The sequence below is a fragment of the Octopus bimaculoides genome, chromosome 5 (assembly GCF_001194135.2).
Source record: "Octopus bimaculoides isolate UCB-OBI-ISO-001 chromosome 5, ASM119413v2, whole genome shotgun sequence".
NCBI lineage: Eukaryota > Metazoa > Mollusca > Cephalopoda > Octopoda > Octopodidae > Octopus > Octopus bimaculoides.
Window position 1 is genome coordinate 9,358,699 of NC_068985.1, and position 13,658 is coordinate 9,372,356.

At 40.6% G+C, this 13,658-nt stretch overlaps 1 protein-coding gene across 1 annotated transcript in view; it reads left to right on the forward strand.

Moving 5' to 3' along the window:
- The first annotated feature begins 4,161 nt into the window (after window positions 1-4,161).
- LOC106877295 (tRNA methyltransferase 10 homolog A) overlaps window positions 4,162-13,658 on the forward strand; it is a 16,135-nt gene continuing 6,638 nt past the window's right edge. The window contains exons 1-4 of the mRNA XM_014926164.2: window positions 4,162-4,425; window positions 8,750-8,915; window positions 11,351-11,422; window positions 13,490-13,561. Of these exons, the coding sequence (XP_014781650.1) occupies window positions 4,256-4,425; window positions 8,750-8,915; window positions 11,351-11,422; window positions 13,490-13,561 (480 nt within the window). The 5' untranslated portion in view covers window positions 4,162-4,255. The remainder of the gene's footprint in view (window positions 4,426-8,749; window positions 8,916-11,350; window positions 11,423-13,489; window positions 13,562-13,658) is intronic.

A 13,658-nucleotide genomic window follows, 5' to 3' on the forward strand; every position in this document is an offset into this window, starting at 1 on the left:
AAGAGAAGTCAAATCAGAAATATCAACTTACTCGCAGAGATACCCGGCGTTGCACGTGTCACATGACCTTGAAGAATTAGACTTTTCTATTCTATTTTTTCTAATGAACTGGAATACCTATGATTCGAATTTCATCAAAATTGGCGATTAAGAATTTTAATGGGGGTTCTTTCTCTCTTTACACACCCTAACAAAAATTCTAATTATGACATATTTATCCCAAATTACTCATCTTTATGCCCAGATTCCAAACTCCAAATCTTATAAAACCCATTCAAAGGTTTTTGCTCCTGAAAAATGGAGCTCATGGAGCTCTAAAATGTGGGAGTTAAGGCCCCTATTAGGGGGAGTCTTAAAGTCAACCAGTGAAGCTGAATTGTTGGGAATCTTTTTTAATTTGTGTCTTATATCTATTGTTCAAGTTTCTTTGAAATCGGAAATATAGAGAGTAAAGCAAGAGGAAGCCAAATGACGAATGATCGCTATAAGCAGTCAGCTACCCTACCCTAGTCGTTACCATTCCCCAATGTAGGATTCTGCACCATACAGGTGACCGGCACAGCCGCAAGATGCATTACGGATCTACAGCAACTGGAAGGGTATGACCCAACTCAAATAAACATTAACAACTGTGTGATGTGAGAGCTAAGGGGAAATGAAATCACCACCTCTGGAGTTTGCCAATGATCATTATGCCGATAGGTAACTGAACAAAATAAATTTGCAATCTATAGATCTCTTCGAATGTCTAATCACTTTTCTGGAAAGGCCTTGAAATCAATGTTACCACCTGGGGACTATCTCTGACCCAGTGATAATAAAAAGACTCAAAGGAGGTCTGCAACCAAATAACTTTACTCAAAATAACACTTTGCAACTGAATCAGTGGAGGCAAAGACGCTTCTCCTTTACTTGACATGCACCACATTGCAAAAATCACAATCTAAGTATATCTCAAACTAAAATCTTACACTATTGTACCATTGAATTACAAATAATGCTCATCTTGTATCCTCGAGTGACTCTACAGCTCCCAAGACTACAATTGTATCCGTCTTGGCTTAGGAAAAACGACTAAATTGTGAGGGTTAATCCCCCATTAAGGGGTCTTACTAACCTCCTAAGAAGTTGAAATTTTAGGAATATTACTTCATTTGTGTCTAATATCTATGGTTAAATTTTCATCAACAGCAAAAATATATGAATTTTCATGGGGGTTATGGCTTCATCTATACCCCCCTAACTTTCAAACATGTACTGCATTACACCCGCCCTTATGCATAGAATATAATTTCCAAATTTCATAAAGATCCATTCAGTACTTTTAACCTTGTTTTGGATCATAAAAAAGGATTAGGGGGTCTTAGAGTCCTCATGAGAAGCGAAAACTTTGGGAATACTTCTTGATTTGTGTCAATTACCTATGGTTGAAATTTCATCAACATCGGATATTAAGGAATTTTCATGGGGGCGGGGTCTGCCCCCTTTTAGCCCCCTCAAATTCAAACCAAACATACTGCATTATACCCACCCTTGTGCATTGAATCGAAGTTCCAAATATCATAAGGATCCTTCCAGTAATTTTGATCCATGCAAAATGACTAAAATTTGGTGTTAAGCCCCCATTACGGGGTCTTAGAATCATCCAAATAAATTTTGGGATATATTTTTTAATTTGTTTCTAATACGTATGGTTCAAATTTCATCAAAATCCGAAGCATATGAATTTTCACGGGGAGTTCTTCCCTCTTTCTGCCCCCTCAAAATTGTATGAAACATACGGCATTACCCTTCCCGCTAGGCTTGAATTTTGTGTTCCAAATTTCATTAGGATCGGTCCAGTAGTTTTCGAGCTTATAAGTAACACACGAACACACGAACAAAGACATTGACTTTTGTATAATAGATAAAGAATTTGGTTCTATTACTTTTAATAGTACCAACAATATTTCATGTGATAGAATAATAAATTACGATGGTTAGCTTAATATAATGGGAACGTTTGTTCCCATTATTATTGATTAAAAATCTTATAACTTAACGACATTTGTAATGTTACAGAGAAACCCTGCCACATTCCAAATGAATTCATAGGCGTAGGAGCGACTGTGTGGTCAGAAGCTTGCTTCCCAGCCGCATGGTTCTGGGTTCAGTCCTACTGCGTGGTACCTTGGGCAAGTGTCTTCTGCAGTAGCCTCGGGCCGACCAAAGTCTTGTGAGTGGATTTAGTAGATGGAAACTGAAAGAAGCCCGTCGTGTGTGTGTGTGTGTGTGTGTGTGTGTGTGTGTGTGTGTGTGTGTGTGTGTGTGTGTGTGTGTGTATTTGGTGTGTGTGTGTATCTGTGTTTGTCCCCACACCATCGCCTGAAAACCGATGCTGGTGTGTTTACGTAACTTAGCGGTTCGGCGAAATGAACGACAGAATAAGTGTTAGGCTTACAAAGAATAAGTCCTGGGGTCGATTTGTTTGACTTAATGCGGTGCTCCAGCATGGCTGCAGTCAAATGACTGAAACAAGTAAAAGACTAACTGACTGGCATAACTACACAACTGCGTCCCCCTCCCCCATTGACTTTGTTTCCTCATAACTTTCTGCGAAATCTTTTCTCCTTCATCTTTTACTTGTTTTGGTCATTAGAATGTGTCAATGCTGGAGCACCGCCTTGAAGAATTTTTAGTCGAGCCAGTCGACCCCAGTTGTTTTTCTTTTAAAGCCCAGCTGCTTATTTGATCGGTTGTTTTGTCGAACCGCTATGTCATGGGATATAAACACATCAACACCGGTTGTCAAACACAAACTCAAAGACAAACACATATATACGACGGGCTTCTTTTAGTTTCCATCTACCAAATCCACTCGCAAGGTTTTGGTCGACCCCATGCTATAATAGCAGGCACTTGCCCAAGGTGCCACGCAGTGGGAATGAACACGGAACTACGTGATTGGGAAGCAAGCCTCTTACCACACAGCCACGCCTGCCCCTAAACGGATATCTTTTTAGGAAATTTTCTAGAAATATCTTTACGACGGTGTAGATTAGGATTCAATCGGAATTTCATACGAGAAAGAAAGAAATTGTTGGCCTGCATATATACATATGTAGTGACAACTTATAGCAGACGACTGTTATATGTTCAATGTCCGGAGTTTTATCCACGCATGCGCAGGGACTAGTTCCGGAGGAATACAGGAAGAGTCTCATGCACATGCGTAGAGTTCGACACCCAGCTTTGGCGCCTTTTCTTAGTCTCGTCGTTGACTGATCCCCGTCGAGCCAAGACGTCCAACAGAGCTCTCTCACATGTCAGCACCAGAGCTTCACAAATAACCACGGAAATCATTCAGGAGGCGTCTCAGCAACCGAGGGCGATGAGCTACCGAATTCCCTCCAAGCGTGAACTGAATTCCACTGTAAATAAATGTTGTTATGTTGTTCAGAATCTGCGTTCCGTTGTTTCTTCTAGAAATTTAATGTACGGAAGCGGTGTACACCTAATGGTGTATAACCACTTCCCTACACATACATCGTGACGATGGTGTGGTCACATGTGTAGAGATATGCATTACTAGGCTTCAAATTTGCACTTAGAGGTGAAATCGATTATACTAAGTTGTGTATTTAGCTGGTATTTTATTTTAGCAAAGTGGAGGTGCAATGGCCCAGTGGTTAGGGCAGTGGACTCGCGGTCATAGGAACGCGGTTTCGATTCCCGGACCGGGCCTTGTGAGTGTTTATTGAGCGAAAACACCTAAAGCTCCACGAGGCTCCGGCAGGGGATGGTGGCGAACCCTGTTGTACTCTTTCACCACAACTTTCTCTCACTCTTACTTCCTGTTTCTGTTGTGCCTGTAATTGAAAGGGTCAGCCTTGTCACACTGTCATGCTGAATATCCCCGAGAACTACGTTAAGAGTACACGTGTCTGTGGAGTGCACGTTAATTTCACGAGCCGGCTGTTCCGTTTATCGGATCAACTGGAACCCACGTCGTCGTAACCGACGGAGTGCCGACAACATATTTTAGCAAAAGATAGCAACAGAAAGTTGAAGATTAGCAAGAAATCAAATTGGGAATTAAAGGGACGTAACTCATCTCCACAAAGTTTTCTGCCAGCCTACAACCTTTATGTGGAGAGTAAAGCTAATTTATCACCTTTGTACGAAGGCTGTGTTATTGTCAAAGCTGAAAGCACGTGATATTTCCTCCACGCGGTGTTTGTAATTAAGAAGTAGAGAGTGGAGGAGAGACACAGGTATGTCCAGTGAAGACAAACAGACGGAGGAGATCGTGGATACTCCTGCCGAAGAAGAAGAAGAAGCAGAAGGAATAAAAGACGAATCTCAGAATAGAAATGGTTTGTCGAAAAATCAACTTCGGAAATTAAAGAAACGTGAAAGATGGTTATTAGTGAAGAAAGAAAAACGGTAAGTGTTGTAATTAAAGTCATATTATTCAACCCTTGTCCAGCAGAACTGTAATTAAATGTATTCTATTTGTGATATACCCCCTCCCTTTTTTTATTCTAAGGTGTCTTGGACCTCAATACTCAACGTGTTCTTCCTTTGCTTAAAATATTTCTGTGTGGTTTGAAAGTTATTTGCTATTTCTTCCACATTATGTCTCCCTTGTTTGCTCATCGTGAGAAATGTTATTTTCTGTCACACTTAATTACAGCTACTGTCCCCAACTATTTTGTAATTCATATTTTTTTATGTCCCTCAAACGTTATTAATAAATAAATGGTAAATTTTCAGATTAACACCCGCACGATCTTCACTAGGGTTTTAGGGTCAGGGTTAGGATTTTAGGGTTAGTGTTAGGGACGGAATACCCTAACCGTAATCCTAACCCTCATACCCTAGTGAATATCGTGCGGTAGTTAATCTGAAAATTTACCAAATAAATTATTATTATTATTATCTGCACTTTTTGTAATTCTTCCTTGTAATGTGACCGTCATCTGTTGCTCGCCAGCCAAAAAAGCTGAGCGGCATTTCGTCCGACTTCGTGTTCCACCGAGGTCGATTTTGCTTTTCGTCTTATTGGGGTCGATGTAGTTGACTAACCCTTCCAAAACTGATGTAACCGATAGATACTACCAGCTTCCAAATATACCACTTTCGAAATCACGAGCAAAAATACTATTGTACCAATCTGATATTTAGAGGTTCTTAACTATTCAACTGCCTGCTTAAAAAAAAATATATATAAAAAGGACTTCTGCTGAAACTTGCAAAAAAAAATAAAATAAAATAATTGCTAAACTAACGAAGGTTCCCCAGTTGGGCGGAGGTAAAGAATACGTACAACACTGGTTTTCGGCGTAACAAAAACCCTAATCCTAACCCCTGACTCTAAACCTACCCACCAGTGTACGTATTCTTTACCTTCGCCCCCAGTTGTTCAACTCCCTACCTAAAGAAATCTGATGTAATCGACCGATTCCTTTCTCCAGAATTTCATGTCTTGTGTCTATAACAGAAAGAAATATCATCAACTGTACCTTTTTTTTTATAATGCCTTCTGGGTGGAATTCTCATTTACGTACGGCATATAACCCCACCACATAACTTTTATTTTGGGTGGTTTTCAGAAAAATTTTTTCGAATTCGTATTCTACACATGGGAATTCATACGATTATGCAAAAAAAAAAAAATAGAAAAGAAAAATTGTTGCTTGATTTAAGGATTATTTAGCTGTTATTTTTAGCACATCTCATGACCACCTCATTCATACTCTCCTCGTTTGTTCGGCAATCTGACATTTTGATGTTTTCCGAATTATTTCGCCCCATAAGCACATTTAATGGTCCGTTGCCGGGATTTAAGCCAAAATTTTGAACTGTCCGTGTTTTAAACTGATTTTTTTTTTAAATATTCGAAAAATTTAAAAATTTTTCGTTTTTTTTGTTTTTTGCATAGTCATGTGAATTCTTGTGTGTAGAATACAAGTTAGCAAAAAATTTCTGAAAATTCCAATGACTAAAGAAGTTATGAGAAGTTATATGCCGAATTCTTATCATTAACTGCAGTGTTTTTGTAATTCTTTCTTGTAATGTTCTTTTATCTTTGCCTTGGGAATCAGAAGGAATTTTGTTATTATTATTATTATACAAATTCCGCCAAGGTTGACTTTGCCTTTCATCCTTTCGGGGTTAATGCCAGTGGCACCTGTGCCGGTGGTATGTAAAAAGCACCATTCGAACACTGGGCCTCATAAAGGCAGTGACAGGTGACCAAGATCCTTGGCGATATACCGTGCTTGTGTAGACCTGTTAAGTCAGGTGAGAGCATAGTTATGGTCAATGGCACATAAAAAGTACCCACTAAGACTCTTGGAGTGGTTGGCATTAGGAAGGGCATCCAGCTGTAGAATCTTTGCCAGATTAGATTGAGCATGATGCAGCCTTCTGGTTCACCAGTCCTCAGTCAGACCATCCAACCCATGCCAGCATGGAAAGCGAACGTTAAACGGTGATGTTGATGACTACGACGACCTGCCTTAGACTCCTTATTTAACCAGGAGCATAACAACGGTCCTTCCGTAGCACTTACATAGCCTTACCTGCCTTTTGGGTCTTCTGGATACCAAAACACCTCGTGCCCACAAAGCAAAGCCTTGTGGACAGACGTGAGGAAACACTCAGAACTCAAGGAATCTGAGAAAACGTTAATGAGTAAGGGTTGTACACATTCACTCAAACACAACAGATTTTTTTCAGTTTTGGTCAGCCTCAGACTATAGCAGAAGACACTCGCCTAAGCTGTCACACAGTGGGACTGAACCCAGAACCATGTGGTTGAGAAACAAACATCTTACCACACAGCCATGCCTGCTCGTTTCTTAAGTAATTCCATAGTGAGTGGCTCTACCCTGTGGTGGGTACCCTGTTTATTGTTAATCCTAATTTAAATTTTCAAGAAAAAATGATTCAGTTTTCTTCGAAACTCTTCAAAGATATTTTTTAGTGCATGGAACTTTGAACTTCTATAGCCCCAGGCCTACTGAAGTGGATTTAGTAGACAGAAACTGAAAAAAACTTGCCATACGTGCATGCGTGTGTGTTTGTCTTGGCAGGTGATACTTGTAAGCAGGTGCCATTTTTTTTTCTAGTCTCCTATGAGAATATTTCCAGCCAAGGAGAAATAGTTCACTTGACAACTGGTGAATGTTGGCAACAGGGAAAGCATCCAGCCATAGAAAATCTGCCTCAATGAACTCCATCTCACCGATGGTAATGATTAGATATCATGTTTAACACGCAACCTTAACAGGAATTTTAACAGCCTAACATTTATATAACTTTATAAGGAAATGCAGAACCCACTGATGATATGCTTGTCCTTTATGGAAGTTGAGCATAAAATTACTTGAAGTCAACTAAGCTATTGAGAATTGTATTAAAATACAGATTCCCGTTGCTGTTTTTGAAAGTTACAAATGTCGGTTATGTTACACAGAGATAGACATTTACTTCCAGGTTAGCTTGGGAAATGTTGAAATGTTTTTAATTTGACTGCAAAGTTGAGAATAGCATAGTATTAAAAGAAAAAAACAGATTTTTAATGGAATCTTTGGCCACATATGGAATTCATTTTCACTAGAATATGTGTGCAGATGTATGTGTTATTGTTGTCCTCATTTGAGAAGACAAGCAAGCAACACATTCCAGTTTGTTTATTGTTATTCAATACAAATACAACAAAGTTGTGTCTAAAGATGAATGAACACAAAGCAATAAAGCAGAAATAGCAATTAATATGATATATATTTTCATAAGGGACCCGTATATGGTCGGTTGACCTTCTAGAATTAATAGCTGAAGCTTCATGAAATCATATCCAGCCATCTTAGTAAATGACACACTTGATAGTCTGTGTTAGTGTTATTATCATCCTTGTTTAGCATCCTCTTTTTCTTGCTTGCATGAGTTGGACGGAGTTTATTGAGGCAGACGTTAAACGATGATGATGGTTTCTGACAAATGACGCCATTTTGTATGAATGGTGGCTTTGTTTGCAATCAGTGAGCAAATACCAAGACCAGATTTGCATATACACATATGGAGACCCATTTATTCATCAGTCTCCAGTGTTATTATTACTGTTGCTTTCCACCCACCCCTTTTTCTTTTGTCTTCTCACTAATCACCTCCCCCCACCTGACCCTATTATATTTCTTTCCCTTTCCCAAATGGTATTCACCACTTCCTGCATTCTTCTCCTCTATCCCCATCTCTAACCATCTGTCACTCCTTTAATACCTACCTACCTACCCATCCACTCTTCCCCATATCTCTACCCCTATTCTGTCTTACACTGCCCTTCATCATCATCATCATTGTTAATGTCCATTTTCCATGCTGGCATGGGTTGGACAGTTTGACTAGGGGCTGGCAAGCCAGGTGGCCGCATCAGGCACCAATCTGATCTGGCAGTGTTTCTACAGCACAGGAGCCAGTCAGGCGGCACTGGCATCGGCCACATTCAGATGGTGATTTTTACATGCTACAGGCACAGGAGCCAGTCAGAGCGGGGGTGCTGGCATCAACCACACTCAAATGGTGCTCTTTACATGTGACTGGCGTGGGTACCAGTCAGGTGGCACTGGCATCGACCACACACAAATGGTGCTTTTTACATTCTACCAGCATGAGTGCCAGTCAGGTGGCACAATATATAAAAATGGCTAGTTGAAATGTGTAAAGTAGATACAGTTCCATCTATGTTTGTTTAATATATTTTCAGGAAACATGAACGGCTGAAAAAGAAGAAACGTAAAGCAGAAGCAGTTGAGAAAGGGCTCGATGTGGGTCCCTCTAGAAAAGCTTTGAAACAAAATTCCATGAAGCAATCTAAATGCCAAATGAAAGTTGTCATTGACTGTTCATTTGATAGTTTCATGTCTGAAAAGGTAGGTCTTGCCAACATTATCTTTCCAATATTATTAGTGTTATCATCATCATCATTGTTTAACGTCCGCTTTCCATGCTAGCATGGGTTGGACGATTTGACCGAGGACTGGTGAGCCAGATGGCTGCACCAGGCTTCAATCTGATCTGGCAGAGTTTCTACAGCTGGATGCCCTTCCTAACGCCAACCACTCCCAGAGTGTAGTGGGTGCTTTTACGTGCCACCTGCACAGGAGCCAGTCCAGCGACACTGACAACGACCTAGCTCAAGTGTTTTTTCACGTGCCACTGGCACGGAAGCCAGACAGCTGCTCTGGCAATGATCACGCTCAGACGGTGCTGTTAGTGCTCCACTGGCACAGGTGCCATTCATCGAATATGGTTCAATTTCGATTTCACTTGCCCCAACAGGTCTTCACAAACAGAGTTTAGTGTCCAATGAAGGAGCGGTTGGCATGGGTGCCAGTCGTCGAATTTGGTTTGATTTCGATATAATTCTCTATTTTAATCATTGTCATTGGCGGTTAGCGTCAGCGTTTGGCATTAAGAAAGGGATCCTGCTATAGAAGACAAGTCAAAGCAGACATTGAAACTTGGCACGGTCTGCTGGCTCTTTGGATTCTATCAAGCTGTCTAATCCATGCCAACATAGGAGATGGACATTAAATAATGATGCCAGTGCTGGTGGCACGTAAAATGCACAATTTGTGCGTGGTCGATGCCAGTGCTGGTGGCACGTAAAATGCACGATTTGTGCGTGGTCGATGCCAGTGCTGCCTGGCTGTAAAAAGCACCCACTATACTCTCGGATTGGTTGACATTAGTGGATTGGAGCCTGGTGCAGCCTCTGGTTTGCCAGTCCTCAGTCAAACCATCAAACCCATACCAGCATGGAAAGCAGACGTTAAGCGATGATGGTGATGAAAGTTGTTTCCATGAATAGGCACAAGTGTGGTTGTGTGGTAAGAAGTCTGCTTCCCAACCTCATGGGTTCCAGGTTCAGTCCCACTGTGTGGCACCTTGCGTGTCTTCTACTCTTGCCCTTATGAATGGACATCCATCATCATATATACCAGGCATTAGCCATCAGTAATTACTCAGGGTAGGCAGTTGGTGACATTTAAGTAGTAAAACACAAAAAATAAGCGAAACACAGCTGTGTGACTGAGTTGAAGGCAGATTTACTTCTGCCTTTATAACACGTAAAGGAAACAGTGTTGTAGGAGTGTACGCAGTACGTGTACTACAGCAGTATTATGCATAGCTTAAATACTGAGATTGAAAAGCAGGGGCAACAGCGTCGCCTTACTGACACTTGAAAAAACATTTGAGCGAGGTTGTTGCCAATGCCACTGGACTGGCTCCTGTGCAGGTGGCACGTAAAAAACACCATTTTGAGCATGGCCGTTGCCAGTACCATGTGACTGGCCCCCATGCCGGTGGCACGTAAAAGCACCCACTACACTCTCAGAGTGGTTGGCGTTAGGAAGGGCATCCAGCTGTAGAAACTCTGCCAGATCAGAATGGAGTCTGGTGCAGCCATCTGGCTCGCTAGTCCTCAGTCAAATTGTCCAACCCATGCTAGCATGGAAGGCAGACGTTAAACAATAATGATGATGATGAATCAGAGTAACCTTCATAATTTTATTGAATTAGGTGCATATTTTGCTATAAAAGGAAAATGTTGCTATCGATCTATTTTATTCAAGGTAGGCACTGCTAACCTAGGAGGCATGTTCCTGGAATATACATATGCGTGTGTTGCTATCTCCTTGCTAACAATGTCTTTCATATCCAATCTTCCATGAAAACATGTCCGGTCTTGGGGAAATATTACCTTCCTTTGAAACAGGTAATGATAGGCAACAGGGAGGAGACCTCACTGTAGAAGATCTGCCTTGATGAAATTCTGTCTGACCCATACGACCACGGGTAGGTGGACAGTGGTACGATGGTGATGTAATAACCCTGTTATCTATGCCTACCGAATTCTAATTACTCTTAGAATCAGCTAAAAATTCCTTAGTTCTTGAAATTGTGCATTTTTTTATATTCATATTTAATTCAGTTCTATATTTAAGAGAATAGGAATTGTGTACATTATTTACATTTGACGGATATTTGTCCTTATCTTGTTTGTTGTTAACACAACGTTTCGGCTGATATACCCTCCAGCCTTCATCAGGTGTCTTGGGGAAATTTCGAACCTGGGTTATCATTCCTAAGGTAATTTTCAATGCTACTATTATTATTATTATTGTTATTGTTCAGGTCACTGCTTGGAATTGAACTCGGAAAGTTGGGGTTAGTAACCCGCACTTTTAACCACTATGTCATATGCCCGTGAGTATATCAGCCGAAACGTTGTTGACAACAAACAAGATGAGGACAAATATCCATCAAATGTAAATAACGTATTTATTTTGTTCAATTCCAGGATGTCATGAAGCTTGTGAAGCAGTTACAGAGCTGCTACTCACTGAACCGACGTGCGGAGAACCCCCTTCAGGTAATGTCACAAACATTAAGTATTTTTTACTCATTTCAGGCATTAGACTGCGACCATGCTGGGGCACCACCTTGAAGAATTTTTAGTCGAATGAGGTGACCCCAGTACTTGTTTTTTTTTTAAACTTGATACTTATTCTATCAGTCTCTTTTGCCGAGCCACTAAGCTACAGGGATGTAAACACACCAACACTGGTTGATATGTGGTGATGTGAGACAAAAACGCACTCATAGCTATATATATACACACACACATACACATGGCCAGCTTCTTACAGTCTCCATCTACCAAATCCATTTACAAGGCTATGGTTGGCCTGAAACAATAGAAGGCCCCAGCTCAAGGTGCCATGCAGTGAGACTGAACCCTGGACCATCTGGTTGGGAAACAAGCTTATCAGTATCACAGTCTTCCTTGTTACTATTTCTCCTCTGCTTCCTTTTCCGGTACCTCCATACGCCCCCCCCCTCCCAACCTGTTGCATATCGCCTTTCCACATCCAGTGGGCCTTATTAATAGCAGTTGCTATTTTCATACTGGCTTCTTAAATAACAAAGGTTTTTCTTCCACAGACTTCTTTCTCTTTTGCCTTACCCTACAAGGACACTCAACCGGCTGGAAATAGCAACTAAATCCCAGCCAAATTACAACCACACCATCGAAATATTTGGACATACACACTAGATGTTGTAGATCCAGAGACATCATATCTGAAAATAAAACTGTGTGGTCATGGCTGGAACAGTTTTGATTCATAAGATCTGTTTGCTCAATCTGAGTTGCTCTTGGTATTAAACGACATGTCAATTAGCTCTTCCTCACCCAGACACTTAAGTGTCAAATGTTATGACCTCTCCTTGTTTCCCTTGCACAAAATGATACAAACAGACTCCTAAATGCAATTTAAGATGTCAATGAGAGCTGAAACTAAGAATAAAACATCAGAGTCAGGCTTATACAGGCTCTGATGGCCATCATAAAACCATGCAGTTTCTCACCAAATGCATTTGTATGACTGTATTAGCTGTAAGAGCTTAGAAATACGTGACCTGATCAATAAGTGTCCGAACTGTTGCCATAGTAAAGAAGCCAAACTGCACAGATTGACCTTCAGCTCACTTCCATTGTTTACAGCAGTGCTTGGAAGGAAGGTGTGTAGCATGTGATTGTCCCATTGACCATTACAGAGAAAGCTGAGCAGAGAATCTGCATCAAATTTTGCTAAAAGCTTGGCGATACCAGTTCAGAGGCCTATGCAAAGTTTTCAAAAGGTTTTTCATCTTTCTCAACACAATTGAGATCTTGTGCAAGTGAAACCCGAGTGTCTTTTTGGTCAGCCGAAACCAGCTTTGGCACAAACTTGGCAGACACGTGTCTCATACCAAATCTTCAGTGATAATAGACTGAACTGAACTGTAACTAATCTACACATCCTCTGACAACTCACGGATGGTGATTCGACGATTTTCCCTCACAGCTGCACACACATTAGCCGTACAAGTTTGGTAGTGTCCACAGCATGCATGGGAAACCTTCTACAAGAAGCGGACCACATGAGAAATGTCCATACTATGAAAAAATTCAAGGTATTTTTTGTAAAAAATAAAAAAGTTTTGAATGGTACAGCAATGCACTATAATACAAAAAATGGACTATATACTTGTTGTAATTTAGTTATCCATAGTCCAATGATATTTCGGAATAAAATTCCTTTTTTTTTTTTCTTAAGCATGCCATTCAGAAAGTCCTGCAGGGTGCAGTTTGCCCATGACCAATCTATAGAATTGATGGTCAGTACCCTCACCTCCTATCCTGACTAATTAATATGTCTGTCTGGGAGTTTCATAGCTAATCACTACTGTCCTCATTTACTTGCTACTTTGATTAACGTATTGAAAATATAAAAAATGAAGAATGCAAGTGCACAAGTTTTGTAGCATCACAGTTTTTTTTGGGTATCTCGCAAACAAACACTCAAAGAAGCTGGTGAAGATTTTGGCTCTTTTGTAGAGACATGAAAACAGTTCATTCATAATATTCTCATTTTGGTTATTCTCTCTCTTACAGCTCTACATTTGTGGATGCAGTGGCAAGACTCAGGAAAGATTAGACAACATTGGTGACTGCAGTAGATGGGATGTAAGCCAACATGATTATTGATTTGGTTTTTGTTTCTTTTTTTTTTTTTTTTTTCTAGAAGTACCACTCTTCCCAAATTGGGTGGTATTGCTCCCCT